At 42.7% G+C, this 18,912-nt stretch overlaps 1 protein-coding gene and 1 non-coding gene across 4 annotated transcripts in view; both read left to right on the forward strand.

Annotated features, from left to right (window-relative positions):
- Positions 1-18,912, forward strand: part of DSP (desmoplakin) — a 46,094-nt gene that overhangs the window by 17,307 nt on the left and 9,875 nt on the right. For all 3 annotated transcript variants that reach the window (XM_059399403.1, XM_059399401.1, XM_059399402.1), the window contains exons 5-20: positions 2,860-2,988; positions 4,157-4,207; positions 5,570-5,731; positions 6,268-6,372; positions 7,263-7,358; positions 7,887-8,012; positions 8,323-8,475; positions 10,257-10,411; positions 12,848-12,974; positions 14,048-14,249; positions 14,501-14,724; positions 15,419-15,585; positions 16,077-16,215; positions 16,748-16,941; positions 18,006-18,168; positions 18,621-18,704. In XM_059399403.1, coding sequence (XP_059255386.1) covers positions 2,860-2,988; positions 4,157-4,207; positions 5,570-5,731; positions 6,268-6,372; positions 7,263-7,358; positions 7,887-8,012; positions 8,323-8,475; positions 10,257-10,411; positions 12,848-12,974; positions 14,048-14,249; positions 14,501-14,724; positions 15,419-15,585; positions 16,077-16,215; positions 16,748-16,941; positions 18,006-18,168; positions 18,621-18,704 — 2,277 coding nt within the window. The remainder of the gene's footprint in view (positions 1-2,859; positions 2,989-4,156; positions 4,208-5,569; positions 5,732-6,267; positions 6,373-7,262; positions 7,359-7,886; positions 8,013-8,322; positions 8,476-10,256; positions 10,412-12,847; positions 12,975-14,047; positions 14,250-14,500; positions 14,725-15,418; positions 15,586-16,076; positions 16,216-16,747; positions 16,942-18,005; positions 18,169-18,620; positions 18,705-18,912) is intronic.
- LOC132018858 (U6 spliceosomal RNA) lies at positions 18,757-18,861 on the forward strand. The gene has a single exon (XR_009404637.1). It is a non-coding gene; the product is annotated as a U6 spliceosomal RNA (small nuclear RNA).

Below are 18,912 nucleotides of genomic sequence, written 5' to 3' on the forward strand. Positions count from 1 at the left end.
AAGGAGCCTCATGGTTTTCTGGTCAAAACTTCTCTCACAGGTTAACACTTAGGTATAATTTAATTAGTAGATTTTGAATGTCTAGCTTTTACAATTCACAACCTGAAAATGTGTTGGCCTTTATGCACCCAAAAACCTCATTGTTCTATCTGAATGGTAGGTGACCTCATCTGTGTGAGTGATAGGTACTTAAAAAAACGTGTTGTGGAAATGCATTTAAAATGGTAAATCCGAGAGCTGGAAACGGTAAAACCGGATATTCTGGTTTGGGCTCATCGGATGCTTCCCTTATATTTTTGAGGTGTCGGTTGTTCTTGGGCAACCCTGACGGCACAGGTGTGGGAGGGGAGCGAAATCATGGCGACCGGAGTCTATGCTGAGCCTTTCCCCGCCATGGCAGTTTCTACAAAGTGTTTCTCCTGCTAATTATTGTTTTGTTGTTTTATGTGGTCATTTTGCCCTTTAATGAACAGGTGGCATTAGAAATATGCCTTAATCTCGTCGCTGGGAATTGTATCATGCCAACTGCCTGCCAATCAGCCACCCTTCTCTGGAGATGGGGGATGTGTTAGGTTGATTGATGGGACAGACATCATTTGTGGTGCCATGCGGTCATGGTCGTGAGAAGCATTAGTCTTACTGTTTGTCGTCGGCCCAGTTGAGTAGCGGTTCTAAAGTTTGCAGCCACTCGAGATTTGGGGGGATGTATTCTTTCCTAAGTGGGTTTATGAGTCTACATGTTCATTCATTCAGTTAGTTAAGCTTCCCCCTCCATGTTACAAAGACGGTGCGGCACTATCACAGAAAGTAGGGCTTCTAGAAGAGAAAAGTCCATTGTAATCCCAGAAACCAGACTAGAGTCCTAGTTTTCAGATTCCCTTTTGATCTTTGAACACACATTTCTAGAACTCTCTATATGTACTGGCACCATACCAGAAAGTGAGTGTTCAGAAATTCTTGAAAGTGGATATTATTGACGAAAACATGGACGCCCACACGCCACATTTCTATCCAGAGCATGCAGGGTTAATTGCTATTTGAGCTGTAATAAAATCCTGAGCAGATACGGCTGGGGGAGGGGTGGTGCTCCAGTCCCTGGGGAAGAAAGGGAACCCTGAAAAGAAGGCTTGGCAGAGCTGATGGGGCTTAAACTACGTTGTACGTAGGTGATGTTAGGTGAGACCACCTTTGAACCGAATTACTTAGGAAACATCCAGTCCCTTAATTTCTTCTTAGTCAGTATGACAGTTACATGAAAGGATAGCTCATAATTGGTCATTTTCTGCCTGCATGTTGGGTGTAGGTTCGTGACACTCTCTTGTTGCGAAGGCTCAGCATTTTTTAAGTTTTGGCAAACTTAAAAATGGCCTCGTCTCCTGGACTCAGTTTTGTGTCAGGTAGGGGAGTGTTTTTTAATAGGTGCAATTCATGAGCGAAGCTCTTCAGATCAGCTGGCCTCCAGGGTTTCAAGGGAACTAAAACTTGTTCGATTACTTCCTGCCCGTTTGCTCTGGGATTCTCTGGGGCCCTTTCCCTCTTATCCTTCTTCCCCCAAGCATAGCCCGCATTCTTTCTCACTCCCCCGAGGGACTGAGCTGCAGGCCAGGCCAGCTGATAAGGGAGCAGTGTCCCTCATCATGATCTGTAGGCAGTCACACATCTCCTGTGCCAGGCTTTTGTTCTGTTTCCCTGATTTGTGCTTCTGCTGATGGATGGGTCAGATACTGCACCCCTGGCTGGTAATGAGGGGCGGGCACGGGAGCCTGGTCATCTCATTAACTTCCCAAGTGCACTCACCTGTTTCTGCTTTAAAGCCCCAGTGAGCCGAGGAAGAGAAAGGTCGAAGTCCTAGGTAACTTTCGGCAGTCTGGCTGAAATGGCTCCCCTCTCTGAAGGCTTGCCAAGTGTATTAGGACATGGATGTGGCTTAGAACAATGTGTGTTATGTTCTTGCCGCAATACCAGACTGGAATGTTTGCCCTTGGCATGTCTAAGAGATGACACAGGTGATTTGGAAATTTACATGAGCTCATGCGAAAGACAGATGAGCTGATAGACTTGTGGACCAGAATGCTTGATTCTTATTATGGGATGTTCTTAAATTCAAAGTAGGGGAGACTCAAATTGGAAAGGGAGTTAGATTTCATTTTTAAAGAGTTCACATACGCCCACTATCTTAATATTGCCAGCGTTAATTGAAATGAGCTTTGAGTATGCTCTGTAGCAACTTCTCTTTGAAATGGGCTGCAGAGAGTTCGGCATCCTGAAAGATAATGGTAAACACTGAATTTAAAGCGTTGACAATTACAGGGATCAAAACAATTTAAAGGAATAAACAATGCAAAATACGTTTAGGTAGGCTGTTTAGCTTGGGACATAGTACATGACTAAGCTTAATGAACTATCTCACGGTTGAAAATGACTGAGTATAGAAACTTCTGTCAGTAATTTCTAATGTGTCATACATAGATATGCACACCTATTACACACACATACACACACAGACCCCGCTTGTACAAAGGTAGATTTTTTTGTCCTCCCCCTCCCCCCCCCCCCCCCCCCGCAGAGGACATGATGTAGCTTTCAGGAATCTCATTCCTCCGTCATCTTCTCTTCAGCTGTGTTGAGCTGGGGTTCAACAAGTGGGGGGGAGTGTTGGGCCAGCCCCGTTCTCTGTTGGAGAGTTCCAAGCCTTTACACAATTTTGTTTGGTTTCGAAAATACTGAATATATACAACTTCGGTTTTATCGGAATGGGAGTTATATATGTCCCTTGGTGCTCGGACCCCTGATGCGAGGGGTAGGGTGAGTTGGACGCAAAGCATCGGGCATGAAGGCACGCTCTCTTTCCCCCGGCAGGCGGAGATGGACATGGTGGCCTGGGGCGTGGACCTGGCCTCCGTGGAGCAGCACATCGACAGCCACAGGAGCATCCACAACGCCATCGGGGACTACCGCTGGCAGCTGGACAAGATCAAAGCCGACCTGGTACTTGGAGATGTTTCAGTTGTCGAGTCTTGGAAAAGCATACCGAAGCATTGTGTCGTTCCTCAATCCTGGGCATTTTTGGCTGAGACATTAGCCTAAGATGGCTCCCCCAATGGACTGGAAATTTCTAAAAATCCCATTTCATAAATGGGGAAGTGGACTCGGGTAGACCTAGTAGAGATTGTGTTAACTCTTAAGGAAGACGTAAGCAAAAGGCAAAGGGCATACCCACGTGGTTTTGTGCATAGTTTGTAGATGAGTGTTTTTGAGGTGGGGGGGATGGTGGGGTTTTTTGTTTGTTATTTTCAGCAAGCAGAGCATCTCTTCAAATAGAGCACAGCAATTGTAGAGTTTTGTGGGCTTGGCAAATCCTTTCTTATATGTCTCTTACCGACACTCTTCCTTGAAGCTGGGTCAAGAATTGCATCATGAAATAATCATCTGGTTTTTATTTTTTTTTTATCATTTTAAAAAAAGAATTTATTTATTTATTTATTTGTCCCAGAGAGAGAGAGGGCAGGGTGCACAAGCAGGCAAAGTGCCAGGCAGAGGTGGAGAGAGAAGTAGGCTCCCTGCCAAGCAAGGACTCGATCCTAGGACCCTGGGATCATGACCTTAGCTGAAGGCAGTGGTTAACCAACTGAGCCACCCAGGTGCACACTCCCCCCAACCTTTTTTTTTTTTAAGTTTTTATAATCACCTGGTTTTTAGTGCCTGGTTCCTACCCAGGTCTCCATGCTTTTAAATCCCTCTTGTTTTTTTTTTACTTTGATCAGAGATACTCATGCTCACTTGTACTGCCTTTTTTTTCTCCCCTTACTTTTGTCCCCCTAAGTCTCTGACCAAATTTCTCCCTCTTTTCTCTAAGATCTGGGGAGTTCTAAATTATATTGTCACACTTAACATTTTTCAACAAGTGAGTCCTCAAGTGACAGTGATCGACCCTCTACTTTGTGGAGATGGTACCACCGGGCCAGCGCAGGGAGAGGGTTGCCTTCAAGTCCGACCGGGAAAAGGTCCCTGTGGGTAAACGTTTCTATAGAGCAAACACTTCTTTCTACCGAGTGATCTGAAGTCATTATCTGACAAAAGGGAGGTTCAGAAGGGCTACGGTTGGTATACACACCCACAAGGGGAATTAAATAATTACTCACTGTTTGCCTTCTAGCGGGAGAAATCTGCCATCTACCAGTTGGAGGAGGAGTATGAAAACCTGCTGGTAAGCTGACTGACTTCTGAAGTCTCTGTGTTCAGTGTGGTTCTGTTCCATTAAAATGCAGCCCGCCTGGGTGAGAGGAACCTGACGGCTGTGGGGATATCTGGGTATATGCACGGTGCCTGGAGATACTACTTCCAGGTCTCCTGGCCGGTTTCCTTGAGAAGTGAGTGTTAGAAGACTGTTTTCTGGAAACCGTACCCGGTGCTGTTCTATTGTAAGTTGAGAGTCACGTAGATAGCACCTATTTTAAGTACTTAGAGTTAAGGAAATAAAGCTTTTTCACTTGTGACTTGCAGCCTTTTTTTGAAGTATAAGCAAAAATAAGACTCATTTTCCCCAGAGAGGGGTTTCTTAGACCATTATCACCATTTTTTAAAAAAGATTTTATTTATTTATTAGAGAGATCACAAGTAGGCAGAGAGGCAGGCAGAGAGAGAGGAGGAAGCAGGCTCCCTGCTGAGCAGAGAGCCCGATGCAGGGCTCGATCCCAGGACCCTGAGATCATGACCTGAGCTGAAGGCAGAGACTTAACCCACTGAGCCACCCAGGCACCCCCATTATCATCATTTTATGACAAAGTGGGAATCAATTCACTGGTCTGGTAAGAAGAAGAGCTGTTGTCTTTTTTTTTTTTTTTTTTAACCCTATTGTGTCACCTTCACCTTTTTAGTATTTCCTTGTGGTAGTGATCCTTTGTATTTATTGATTGATTTTAAAGATTTATTTAATTTTTGAGAGAGAGAAAGAGAGACAGAGAGACAGAGAGAGCGTGAGTCAGGGGAAAGGCAGGGGGAGAAGGAGAGAGAGAAAGCCGCAGAGCCTGACTCGAGACTTGATCCCAGGACCCCGAGATCATGACCCCAGCTGAAATCAAGAGTGGGACGCTCAACTGACACAGCCACCCAGGTGCCCTGGCGGTGATCCTTTTTAAATAGTATAACTAGCAGTGACACAAGTGTCCTATTAAGTCTGGCCGTGGCTGACCGTCCCTTGAATTTTGGGGGTACGGAAGAGGGCAGGAAAAGCTTGATTTATGTTTTTAAGATTTGAATTTTCCCCTTGTAATCTGAAACTAATTATTGAACCCAAGCCTCAGTGTCTGAGTCAAGATCCTTCTGAATTAGGCTCTTCCAATAATCTAAAATTGTTCCCTTGTTCGTCGTAAGTTTGGATGGGTCTTTTTTACATACTAGGGGGTCACTGAACATTTTATTGGTTCATGTGATTTAATTGGTTAATTAATTAATTAATTAAATTATTTTTTGGCGAAAGGGACCACACAGACCAATCTCTGGAATCTGCAGAGAATCCCATTAACGTGCCTGCTGTCACCCTAACGCTGCTTTTGAACTTGCTGTGCAGAAAGCGTCCTTCGAGAGGATGGATCACCTGCGGCAGCTGCAGAACATCATCCAGGCCACGTCCCGAGAGATCATGTGGATCAATGACTGCGAGGAGGAGGAGCTTCTGTACGACTGGAGTGACCGCAACACCAACATCGCCCAGAAGCAGGAGGCCTTCTCTGTAAGTTCGCCCCTCCCGGCCGTAGACGTGAGGCTCCTGCCTGGGGATGGATGGGGATGAACCCAATCAGCTACTTGGAATCCAGCCTCTGCTGAAGTGGTCGTGGAGAGCCATTCCTTTCTGGAAGCTTTCCAGGGACTCTAGAGAGGCGGGGCATTGCTTAACATCCCGGAAGCCCATAGAGAGGGTCATCAGGCATTCCGATATCCCAGAGTGTGGGTAGCACAGTGGGAGGGGGGTTAGAACCCACAATTAGAAGATCCCTGCATTACTTGTCACTGTCCCTTTACCTCCATTATCTGTGTGGATTTGGGCAAGAAATGTCACCAGTGTGCCCTCTGCCAGGTACTGGGTGACCTCAGATATTCTCTTTGGTCTCAAAAATGCTATGATTCTGGAGGAAACCGTAACATGATTCTTTGAGTTGTTCATTTCCACAGCACAGTTTTCAGTTCTGACTTCCCTTGAATACGGCAGAAATGCTGGAAGGCTAATGGTGACTTGCTCTGAAGGGTCGGTTTTTCTCTCATTTACAGATACGCATGAGCCAACTGGAGGTTAAGGAAAAAGAGCTCAATAAACTTAAACAAGAAAGTGACCAGCTTGTCCTCAATCAGCATCCGGCTTCAGACAAAATTGAGGTGGGCTTCATGTGATTTATATTTTTTATTAGAGAAAAAAAAGGGAAGTTTTGGAAAAGACTATCTAGATGAATGATTTTTATCTGTCATAAAGCCATGACGAGTTTATTTTATATATTTTGGGATCAACACCCTAGACTGGCAGTTGGCAAGCTTTTCTGGAAAGGACCAAATAATACACATTTTAGGTTTGCAGACCATTTGGTTTCCGTTGAAATTACGTGACTCTGTCATTATAGTATGAAAGCAACCATAACAATATGTAAGTAAAGGAACATGGCTGTGTTCCAATAAAACTTTATTTATAAATGCAGGCAGTGGGCCAGATGTGGCCCTGGGGCTATGGCTTGCTGACCTCTGCCCTGCAGAGGCTGCCATCTGTGGGCTGTGCTCAAGGCTGACATTAGCTGGTATGACATCAACTGGTATGGCCATACTGGTTGTGAAAGAACAAAACAAAGTGTTTTCCTATCAGTTGGTGAGAGTCACTGCCTTAAGACCCTTAAGCCCTCTGCATGGGTTCCTCGGACGTACCCATCATCTAGCAGCAGAATAGGGACAGGGTGTCCTGGAGCAACCCTGTGACAGTTCTGCCTCTAGTTTCTGCTCTAATTCTGATTAGTCAGTAGCTATACCACTTGAGTGAGTATTTTGACCAATACTCCTAATGGTATCTATTTGCTAAAACTGGTTTTTAGGTTGAATCACTACCATACCATGAGTTCCCTGTTGGGAAATTCTGTTTTCGCTCTTTAGAAAAACGTTTGCTTGAGTGGGTATTCGATAAAGAAATGTTTTGTAGATTTTACTGGGGGTCACATACCTGTGAAAGGACGGATGTCCTTATATGCCTGCGCGGTGACGTGATGGCGGATGTTTTCTTGCTTCAGGCCTATATGGACACTCTTCAGACTCAGTGGAGCTGGATTCTTCAGATCACCAAGTGCATTGACGTTCACCTCAAAGAAAATGCTGCCTACTTTCAGGTTTTTACGCTTAGTTGTAATTTAATTGTCGTTTAGGTCCTAATACCTTATTTTTTGGAATGTATTTTGTAAAAGCCCTGAAAACAACCTTGGAAATATTTTACAAATACCACTTATTGGCTTTTAGTTTGGAGGAGCATAGATTGGTGACCTGGGCACCCGTTGCTCAGATGGCTCTTACTGTTACATGACTTAATACCGTTTCTTAAGCCACCTGTTAACTAGACCCCAGAAAGGTAGTCCTTGACCTGGAAGTACTGGAAATAGTAGGAAATACTAGACATTGCTGCGTACTGAGTGCCTTTTCGTGAATACGCAATCATGCTCATCTTTATTTATCATCTTTATTTTTCTCAAGATTTTATTTATTTGACTGAGAGAGACAGCGAGAGAGGGAACACAAACAGGGGGCATGGGAGAGGGAGAAGCTGAGCAGGGAGCCTTAGGCGGGGCTCGATCCCAGGACCCTGGGATCATGACCTGAGAGGAAGGCAGATGCTTAACGACTGTCACACTCATCATCAACAGTTCTTTGAAGAGGCCCAGTCAACCGAAGCCTACCTGAAAGGCCTTCAGGACTCCATCAGAAAGAAATACCCCTGTGACAAGAACATGCCCCTGCAGCGCCTGCTGGACCAGATCAAGGAGCTAGAGGTACCATCACCAAACGAAAACAGAGAGAATACTGATTACTTGATGTGGAAGTTCCTTTGGGTAAAAGCATGCTTCAAATTCTAGCCCCTTAGGCTTTTCACGCAATGACATTCTTTCCTGGCTCTGTAGCTTCTGAAGTGGCTAAAAGTCCCTGCGGAGGGGGTAGTTTGTGGCTTTTTGGAGCTCATGCCACGCGAGCAATGTCTCATCTGTCATGTCGTAGCAGCTAGGCTGATGTCCCTTACAGGTCTTCTGTGACATTCACAGAGTTATCGGCGTGATGAAAATACGATCTTATTTGCAATTGCAGAAAGAACGAGAGAAAATCCTCGAATACAAGCGTCAGGTACAGAACTTGGTCAACAAGTCCAAGAAGATCGTGCAGCTGAAACCACGGAACCCGGACTATAGGAGCAACAAACCCATTATTCTCAGGGCTCTCTGTGACTACAAACAAGATCAGGTGGGCACCGTTATTTGGGGGTGAAGCCCAAGTTTTCCCCTTTCTTTACAGTGAGAGCTTTGCCAATAGAGGGAGGAGAGTTTAATCCAGGTTTCAGTGGGCAGCACAGTTAAATACCTTTCTTTCATACACAAAGCAGCAAGCCGTGGAAATGCAGCAGCTCTGTCCAGAGTCCTTAGCAGAGTCTTTAGGACAGCGAGTATTCAAGCTATTTAAGTATTTAAGCTATTTTATTTTTAATTAAAAAAAATTTTTTTTTTTGGTAAAGATTTTGTTTCTTTGAAAGACCAGAGGGAGCAGAAGCAGAAAGAGGGGCGGACAGACTCCTCACTGAGCAGGGAGCCCCACGAGTTGAGGGGAGGCTTCCCAGGACCCTGGGATCTTGACCTGAGCCTAAGGCAGATGCTTAACCGACTGAGCCACCCAGGCGCCCCTAGACTATTCATTTTAAGTCTTAATACTTCTCTTCTTCTAATACGCAAAACTTTATCTGTGAGTACCCTTTAAATCTTAAATTCTATAATCTTTACGTTTCTTAAAATCTCTTTTAATTTCTGACATAAAAGAAATGAGAGATATGACCATTATGCTGCAGGGGAAGTGACGATCAGTGCAGATTTTCTGTCATCACAGAACACATCAATTCTGTGGGCTCTGCAGTACCTACAAGCATCTATATGGAACGATGACGTGGTTTTACTAATTATTTGTGTAATTCCCACAGCTCTGATTTTTTTTTTAAGATTTTATTTATTTATTTGACAGAGATCACAAGGAGGCAGAGAGGCAGGCAGAGAGAGAGAGGAGGAAGCAGGCTCCCTCTGAGCAGAGAGCCCGATGCAGGACTTGATCCCAGGACCCTGGGATCATGACCTGAGCCGAAGGCAGAGGTTTTAACCCACTGAGCCACCCTGGTGCCCCGACAGCTCTGATTTCTTATAAGAATTACGGAGGGTTTAAGAAACATGATCAGTTGCTTAGATGAGTGTTGTAAAACAGTGGGGTTTATTCTGGCAGGAAGAAATATTTTAAGAACTTGCGTGGAGAGGAGAAGTCGAAATAGAGGTTGAAATACGTAAATATCAAGCTCGTTACATTTACCAGTGAGGATAGTTGTCATATTCAAAGTGTACCCCTTTTAAGAAGCCAGGGAGTTAATTTAGAAAGTGAGGTGTTCTGATGGTGGAGTTAATTTAGAAAGTTGTTTTTCTGGGGGACCCGATGCCAGAATTTCTTGTTTTTACTTCTAAATTTTAAGAGAGAGTACACGCGCCAAGTGAGTCCCACATCGTATATCTAATATGTAAAATATGAACTCACAAAAATAGGAGAGCTGTGGGGTGAGTTTTTGCTTTATGAAAGGATTTCTCACTTTAAAAATGGATTCTCTGGGTTTTCTTTGGAAAGTTACTTTACCTAAATCACTATAGATAGCTTTTAGTCTCTTGTGCATTGTTTAATGCATCAGTATTGTTGGAATGTGTAAAGATCATCTTCATTTAAAGAAAAATAATAAGGGCCACCTGGGTGGCTCAGTCAGTTAAGCATCTGACTCTTGATTTCAGCCCGGGTCTTGTTCTCACTGTTGTGAGTTCAAGCCCCACGCTGGGCTCCATGATGGGCGTGAGCTTATTTTAAAAAAATAAAATAGAAAAAGAAAAATAATAAGGTAAAAGCTCAAATGGTTTGTACAGTTTTATCTCTAGTTCTTTCTTTGAGAAAAAAAGATAATCATGTGTACTCACGAGTAAAGCCAAAACACGGGGCCGCTTGCCTTACAGAAAATCGTGCACAAAGGGGATGAGTGCATCCTGAAGGACAATAATGAGCGCAGCAAGTGGTATGTGACCGGTCCCGGAGGTGTGGACATGCTCGTCCCTTCCGTTGGTCTGATCATCCCTCCTCCAAACCCTCTGGCTGTAGACCTCTCGTGCAAGTAAGTTGTTGAAGTTTCTAGTAGCCACAACATGAATTTGAGTGTGGAAAAATAGGGCAAATGCTTGTACAAGAAACACAGACATGCCCTTTTTCACAAAAACCCCCTCCCTTGAAAAAAGGAGCTTCAGGAAGGTCCCTTGCATTGTCATGCAACTTTATGTTGAAGAACTATAGTTTTTATTGGAAGGTAAAAGAGAATGTCTGACTGTACGGGGGCTGGAGGAAATGTTTTTTTAATACTGAATATTTAATATGTAAATATTAAACAATACAGTACTGCCCAAGCAGTGGGCCAAATTAGAAATCAAACAGCAAACCAAAATATGTCTCCAAACAAAAGAAAAACTCCACAATACTCCAAAACCTATGGGATGCAGCAAAAGGAGATATAGTAGTAAAATTTACCTATAAATGCTGGTATTAAGAAAAAAAGTTCAAATAAACAACATTATACCACAGGGAACTAGAAAAAGAAGAAACTTAGCTGAGATTTAGTAGAGGGAGAAAAGAACAAAGAAAAACAGAAATAAATAAAATAAAGACTAGAATAAACAATAACATAATATTGAAAGTTGATGATTAGTTTTTCTAAAAAGAGAAACAAAATTAGCAGTACTTTAACTACAGTAGCTAAGGGGAAAAAAAGAGAGAAGACTCAAAAATCAAAATTAGAAATGGAAGAGAAAACAGTATAAAAATTAACTACAGAAATATGTAGTATGATTAACAGATTGTTGTAAAGAATCATATACTAACAAATCAGATAACTTAAGGAAAAAAACCCAGATAATTCCTAAAAATGCACAAGTTACCAAGAGTGAATCATGAATCTTGAATCCAAGTAACAGGAAATTTTCTTACACCAATAACAAGAATGAAAGCTGAATTAGGAATTAAAAATCTCCCAGCACAGAAAAGCTCAAGACCACATGGTTTCATTGGTGAATTCTACCAAACATTTAAAAAATATATAATGACAATCTTTATCAAGATCTTACAAATAATGGAATAGAGGAAACAGATCCAAAATCATTCCATGAGGACCTTACGACCCTGACCAAAGCAGATAAAAATAACATAAGAACAAAATAGTCTAGTTTGTCCCATATAAGTATTGCTATTCTGACTTTCTTTTGAAATTTACATAATAAATGTTTTTTATTTGCATAATGTTTCTCTGCCTCCTCACTTTCAATCTGCAGGTGTCTTTCAGTCTAAAATGAGTCTCTTGTAGGAAGCATATAGATGGGTCTCTTTTTTTTCCCATTCTGACACCCTGTGTCTTTTGATTGGAATATTTAGTCTGTTTACAGTCAAAGTAATTATTGATAGATATGTATTTATTGCCATTTTATTACTTGTTTTGTCATTGTTTTTGGAGATGTTCTCGGATTCTTTCTTGCATTTGTGACTTTTTGTGTCTTCTTTGTGCACAAAGAGTCTCCTTTAATATTTCCTGCAGGTCTGGGTTAATGGTCATCAACTCCTTTAGTTTGTGTTTGTCTGGGAAACTCTTTATCTCTCCTATTCTGAATGATAGCCTTGCTGGATAGAATATTCTTGGCTGCAGATTTTTCCTATTCAGCACTTTGACTATATCATGTCACTACCTTCTGACTTGCCAAGTTTCTGTTGAGAAATCTTCAGCTAACCTTACAGGTTTTCCTTTGTAAGTTAAGGACTTCTTTATCTTGCTGCTTTTGAGATTTTTTTTTCTCACTATATTTTATGAATTTAATTACAATATGTCTTGGTGTTGGCCTGCTTTTGTTGATTTTGGTGGGAGTTCTCTGTGCTTCCTGGATCTGGATGTCTGTGAAGAAACAATTCTTACCATGTATCTTGAAGGCATTGTTTCAAAGTTCTTCTTCCATTCTTAGAATATCACTAATTTTGCAGGTAGCCACAAATATAAAATGCCCTTCGTTTTAATACCTGCTCATCAACATGGAAGTAGAGCTTTCATTATACAGATTGCCCCTGGCAGATTCTTGTCTACCTTATATCATGGAAATCCTCAGCCTTACACGGAATAGGAAGGGTAGCAAAATGAGCCCACGTGTTCATTTCCAAGCTGCAGTAGCCATCAGCATCCCATGACTGCTTTCTCCCTGTCATCCTGCATGGTGTTAGACCTCTGTCAATTACAAAGTTGCTGACAAACAACACGAGAACAAAGAAATGTATATTTTGACCCAAAGTTCGTTATCTCTACTAGTGTAGATCATCGAGAATGAGCTTTGGGCAAGTAACTTTGTCCAGATCTATTGAAATGTTGAGTGTTTAAAAAATATACATTTAAAAAACATACATTTACTCTGTTCATTCTTGTTGTAGTTTTGTATGTGGTGTGTAAGCATGGCAAGGTTTCCCGTTTGGGTCAGGGTTTGAAAGCCAGGCTCCAGCATATTTTCTTTCCCCTTGTGCCTTCTAGGATCGAGCAGTACTACGAGGCCATCTTGGCTCTGTGGAACCAGCTATACATCAACATGAAGAGCCTGGTGTCCTGGCACTACTGCATGATTGACATCGAGAAAATCAGGGCCATGACCATCGCCAAGGTACATCCTTAGGACCATTCAGGCTGCTGGCGGGTGCCTCACGCTGTTCCCCAGGGTGCTTGTTCCTGCCAGACACATCGACTAGCAGCTGAGGCTTTGGTATTTCATCTGGAGAGTTAGCTCAGCCTGCCTGAGTGGTTAGGGTCCATCCTACGTAGGATGGGAGGGAGTCACACACAGCCAGTTCTGGTACAGACAGAAGTATAAATTAAAGTTGCCCGGCAAGACAGAAGGGCCCATGGAAAAGGCATGCGGTCCTGTAATATCCTGGATCTGATTCTCCTTTGAAGTAGTAGAAAGCTAGGTCATCGATTATTAACTGGATATCTCAGAAGTGAAAGGTAGGGTAGAGTTCTTGGAATCCCAAAACATTAGTTCTGTAGACCAGTGGTTTTCGAGTTGTAGTCTGAAGAATCCCAGCTTCAGGGGGGGTCCTCTAGGGATGACAGGGCCAGCAGAGAGGAGAGAGGCACAGAATGGATAAGTCTGGTCGGCTCCCCTTACTCCCCCTTTTCTCCATTTTCAGTCATTGCAGCTTTGCTGGAACCTGCTTTAGATTTGCAACTTCTCAGTAATAGTTCCTGTGACGAATAAAATTCTGTAGAAAAAAAATAGACAATGCACTGCTGTAGCTCTTAGGAGTAATCTTGGAGTCCTCAAGGTCTATATGTGTGTGTGTGTGTGTGTGTGTGTGTGTGTGTGTATAAAATATAATGCAATATATATATATATGTATATATATATACTTATATATATATATTTACTTATTTATTTGAAAGAGAGAGAGCGCACTAGAGGGGGAAGGGGCAGAGGGAGAGGGAATCTCAGGCAGACTCTGCACAGAGCCTGATATGGGGGACTCGATCTCACAAGCTTGAGATCGTGACCTGAGCTGAAACCAAGAGTCAGATACTTAACCCACTGTGCCACCGAGGTGCCCCAAAGACCTTTTGTATCCTAATGGGCCTCTGACAAGTATTGCCTTAAGGCCCCTCTAGCATAGCGCATTTTCTGGCACTCTTCTTGTTCATGGCATGGGGACGATCCAACACTCCTGCCTGGTTTACTTCCAGCTGAAAACCATGCGGCAGGAAGATTACATGAAGACAATATCTGACCTTGAGCTGCATTACCAAGAGTTCATCAGAAACAGCCAGGGCTCAGAGATGTTTGGAGATGATGACAAGCGGAAGATGCAGTCTCAGTTCACGGACGCCCAGAAGCACTACCAGACCCTGGTGATCCAGCTCCCCGGCCACCCCCAGCACCAGACAGGTTTGGGGCATCTTTTTCTTTGTCTCAACCACACACACACACACACATCTCCAACAGAAAGTAGTTTGCATATAACTAGTTTCAGAATCCCTTCTTCAGAAAATAACATATCTAAGGTCACTTATACTCTAAATATTCAGAATCAAATCAAAGGAGGGAGCTACAGTTTGTGCAGTATGGGTACTTTTTGAGGCCAAGCACCCTTCTAGCTAGGAATTCTCTGATGTTTGCGGTCCTAACTCTTTTTACAGTAACCACCACTGAAATCACTCATACTTCCTGCCAAGATCTCAACCATAATAAAGTGATTGAAACCAACCGAGAAAATGACAAGCAAGAAACATGGCTGCTGATGGAGCTCCAGAAGATTCGCAGGCAGATGGAGCACTGTGAGAGCAGAATGACCCTTAAAAACATGCTCCTAGCAGACCAGGGGTCTACGCACCACATCACAGTGAAAATAAATGAGCTGAAGGTAGGCCTCCAGTATTGTTTCAACCAATACTAGCTATATTTGTGTTTATCTGTGAACTAATTAAAAAACCAATTGGTTTAAATATTTATAGAGAAGAAGCACGAATTTTCAAGAAAACAGGCTTCTGTCAGGATTTCCTTTTTTCTCTCCTCTGCTTTCAGTTTGTAGAAGGTTACCAGGCTGGGGATTAAGCCACCTTTTTGTTCGTTTGTGGGTTGCTGGATCAGGGTACAGCGTTTCCCTTTGTGGGACATAGGGAAAGTTTTCATAGACATTAATTTGGTTGCTCCCTGATACAATCTATGGTATGGGCTAAACAGATAGAATTATTTTTATTTATAGACAGAAGACTGACACGGAGAGATTCGATGGGGTGAGGCAGGTGTTGGTAAAAGCTCAAAGCCATGGACAGATCTGGGACTGCAGCCTCGGTGTTTGAACTCCCCGCTCTGGGATCTTTTCTGCTCAGCCATGCCTGGGCACTGCACTGGGAAGTGCAAGTTAGATACCCTACAGAAGAGGGCCATGTTTACACTGTGCTGATAAGGCCTCCCCAAAGAACGAAATGCAATGTCAACTCTGTCTCTCGAGGCTTTTCCATTTAGTGGGCTTGTTTGGGGCAAAAAAAAAAAAAAAAAAGGACCCTAAGAATCGGATGGCTACATCTAGCACTTTCCTTCTTTTTTTTGAACAGAGTGTGCAGAATGATTCTCAAGCAATTGCTGAGGTTCTCAACCAGCTGAAAGACATGCTAGCGAACTTCAGAGGTTCAGAAAAATACTGCTACTTACAGAATGAGGTATTTGGGCTGTTCCAGAAACTGGAAAATATCAACGGTGTGACAGACGGCTACCTTAACAGGTAAACGTGAGTGACCTCAGTCACACATATTCTGCTGTTCTCAGGCTTCATTTTGTCACTGTTCGTTTGCTTTCTCTGCCTGACTCACTGTAGCCTTGCCTCCCAGTTACTTGGTTCACTACGGGCTTCCTCACATTCTTCTGTGCCTCAGGGAGAGGGTCCTCCGGCCTCGGTGTTCCTTCCTCCGTAGTGAAATCTGATATATCTTACAGCTGAGGTATATCTATAAGAGTCAGGACTTTGAAATCTTCAGTGAACACACAATGGCTGTCCGAATCATGGTGCAGGGGTGGGGTAGGGGAGGGAGTCTGTTGCTCCTGCAGTTGGTGCAGGGGTGGGGCGTGGGGAGTCTGTTGCTCCTGCAATTGTAGAATGGGCAAAATGAATGTTTTATTGGCTGTAACATTCTTTCATTAATAGCGGCCAGAGCCAAACGTTCAAAGTCTAATTATGTCACCGGCAATGTTCTTGGCTTCCTTGGCTCCTTGCAGCTTATGCACAGTGAGAGCTCTACTCCAGGCTATCCTGCAGACAGAAGACATGTTGAAGGTGTACGAAGCCAGACTCACCGAAGAGGAAACCGTGTGCCTGGATCTGGATAAAGTGGAAGCTTACCGCTGTGGACTGAAGGTAAACGGAAGTCACAGTCCATTATCACAGTGCTCGCGGTTATGGGAAATAATGCAGGACTGCTCAGTGCCTGATCCTGAGGCTTCGGTAACTTTTTAATGAGTCTTGAGGATTCCTGGATTTTGCTGGCCACACATGGTTGACGTTGTCGTTATCTCTAGAACACTTGCTTTCCAGAATGCGCTAGCAGGAACTATGTGCACAGGTAATCTGTGGTGAGATTAGTTTGTGGAATGCAGAGTTAAACACAATTAAACTGGTTTCTTTACGACAGGACTTTTCTTCCTCTTCAAGAACGTTTGTATGTGTTATCATTATTTAGGAATGGAATACAGTATGGTATTTAGCATTTCTCAAACAAATGAATTTCTCACACTGAATCTTTTGTCAATGGGGTAGCATCAGGAACTAGATCATGGACATAAATACTGGAAAATGCAATCAGTGAATATGTCTTCCAGGATTGATTAGCACTTAAAAATACAAGTGTTCCAAGAGTTTAACTTGTACTCTTTTCTTTCTCCTGTGACAGAAAATCAAAAATGACTTGAACTTGAAGAAGTCCTTGCTGGCCACCATGAAGACAGAGCTGCAGAAAGCACAGCAGATCCACTCCCAGACCTCGCAGCAGTATCCACTCTATGACCTGGATCTGGGCAAGTTCAGTGACAAAGTCACACAGCTGACAGACCGCTGGCAAAAAATAGATAAACAGATAGACTACAGGTGTGCCAACCTCTTTCCCTGCTTTCTTCCCGTTTGCTTGTTCCAAGATAACGTCACTTGAAGTGATCACTGTCAAAGTCGTGGTTTGGTTTGGATTGGTGTGTAAGTTAGGCACAAGGGGCACTCTGTTTTTGGAGGCAACCCTTTTGGAAATGGGAAGTGGGCACATCACAACAGGTGCTTGCATCACCCCCTAACAGGTGCTTTCCAGTCCCTTAGAAAAAAATGGAAGCCATTGATCAGGTTCTTGTAGGCCCTATGAACTCTTGTTAGGACGGTTGGAAGGAGCAGATGCTTTGAGTGAGTGTTCTTCGGAAATTTAAGAAAATTGTGTCTTCTACCCCCTCATTCCAAATGAGGATTTAAAAGTATCCTGAATTTTGATGTCGTTCCTTTTAGTAACTACTTTTTAAAAATATCTTTATTGACTAAAAAAGAACACAGCCATCTTTATTGATAGCTAGTTCACATGTCGCACAATTCCCCACTGGCAGTGTACAGTCTAGTGAATTTTAGTGCATCAGAAGGGCATCACCATCACCACAATCTACATCTACAACATTTTCTTTACCCTAAGAAAAAAACGCTCTGTTCCCATTAGTAGTCATTCCTTGTTACCTCGCAACCATTTGGCCCCAAGCAACCACCCGTCTTCCCTCTGTCTCTGTATATTTGCCTGTTCTAGACATTTTGTAGGAATGGACTCAGCCCATATGTGGTCCTTTTTGACTGTTTTTCCCCGCTCATCATAATGTTTTCAAGGTTCCTCCGTGGGCCAGCATGTCTCCGTACTTCATTCCTTTTTATGGCTGAATAATATTTGATCGTACGGCTGTACCACATTTTATTTATTCCTTCATCCATTGATGATTTTTGGCTATCATGAAAGATGTCCCTAGGAACATTCACGGATAACTTTTTGTATGGGTGCATGTTTCCAGTTCTGAGCATGTAGCAGGTGGAATTACTGGGCAATAACGTGTGATATCATGTGATAACTCTGTTAAATACTTTCAGGAAAGGTAGCATTGGTTTAATAATTTTATTCTTTCTGTTTCCTCCAGACTGTGGGACCTCGAGAAACAAATCAAGCAACTGAGGAATTACCGTGATAACTATCAGGCTTTCTGCAAGTGGCTCTATGATGCTAAACGCCGCCAGGATGCCTTGGAATCCATGAAGTTTGGTGACTCCAACACAGTCATGCGATTTTTGAATGAGCAGAAGGTACAAGCCAGTATGTCATTCCCTTAGAGAACACTGCGTGTAAGCTGTATTTTCCTCTGGTTTTCTCAGCAGTACCTAGGTTCGAAAGGGTATTTAATAATATTACTAGTTCATCTTGTGACTGGCTGGCAGATGGCCCAAAGGAAAAATAATCGAGATACTTACAAAGAAATCAATTATTAACTAGAAATAATGTAACATTATAGTAAAGTATCTTTATAAGTTGAGTCCTTAGGATCAGAGAAGAGCACAGATTAGAAAGCTTCCTCTTAGAGAAAAAAAAAGTGACAGTTGTGCTTCTCTTTGCTGAAGAGAAAACACCCTCATCTCCTAAGGTTTAGCTGTGAGAATGTGAGGAAACTGAGGGAAAACAGTTGTTTAGCCATGTAATAATATTTATATAAAATTATTTGTACACTTTGTTGTTTATAAATATTTTATTTTTTGTATAGAACTTGCATAATGAAATATGTGGGAAACGAGACAAATCAGAAGAAGTGCAAAAAATTGCCGAACTTTGTGCTAATTCAATTAAGGTATGCTGGTTTCACAAAGAATGTTGGCATTTCATCAGGAATAATATTAACTGTGTTTACTTCAGCAGCACATGGACTGGACTTGGAATAAGACAGAATATTAGCATGGCTCTTGCACAGGGATGACATGCAAATTTGTGAAGTGTTCCATATATTAAAAATCTACACTATTAACTGCATTATTTTCTTATTTACTTTAAAGTGAGCA

The sequence above is a fragment of the Mustela nigripes genome, chromosome 5, assembly GCF_022355385.1.
Source record: "Mustela nigripes isolate SB6536 chromosome 5, MUSNIG.SB6536, whole genome shotgun sequence".
Lineage (NCBI taxonomy): Eukaryota > Metazoa > Chordata > Mammalia > Carnivora > Mustelidae > Mustela > Mustela nigripes.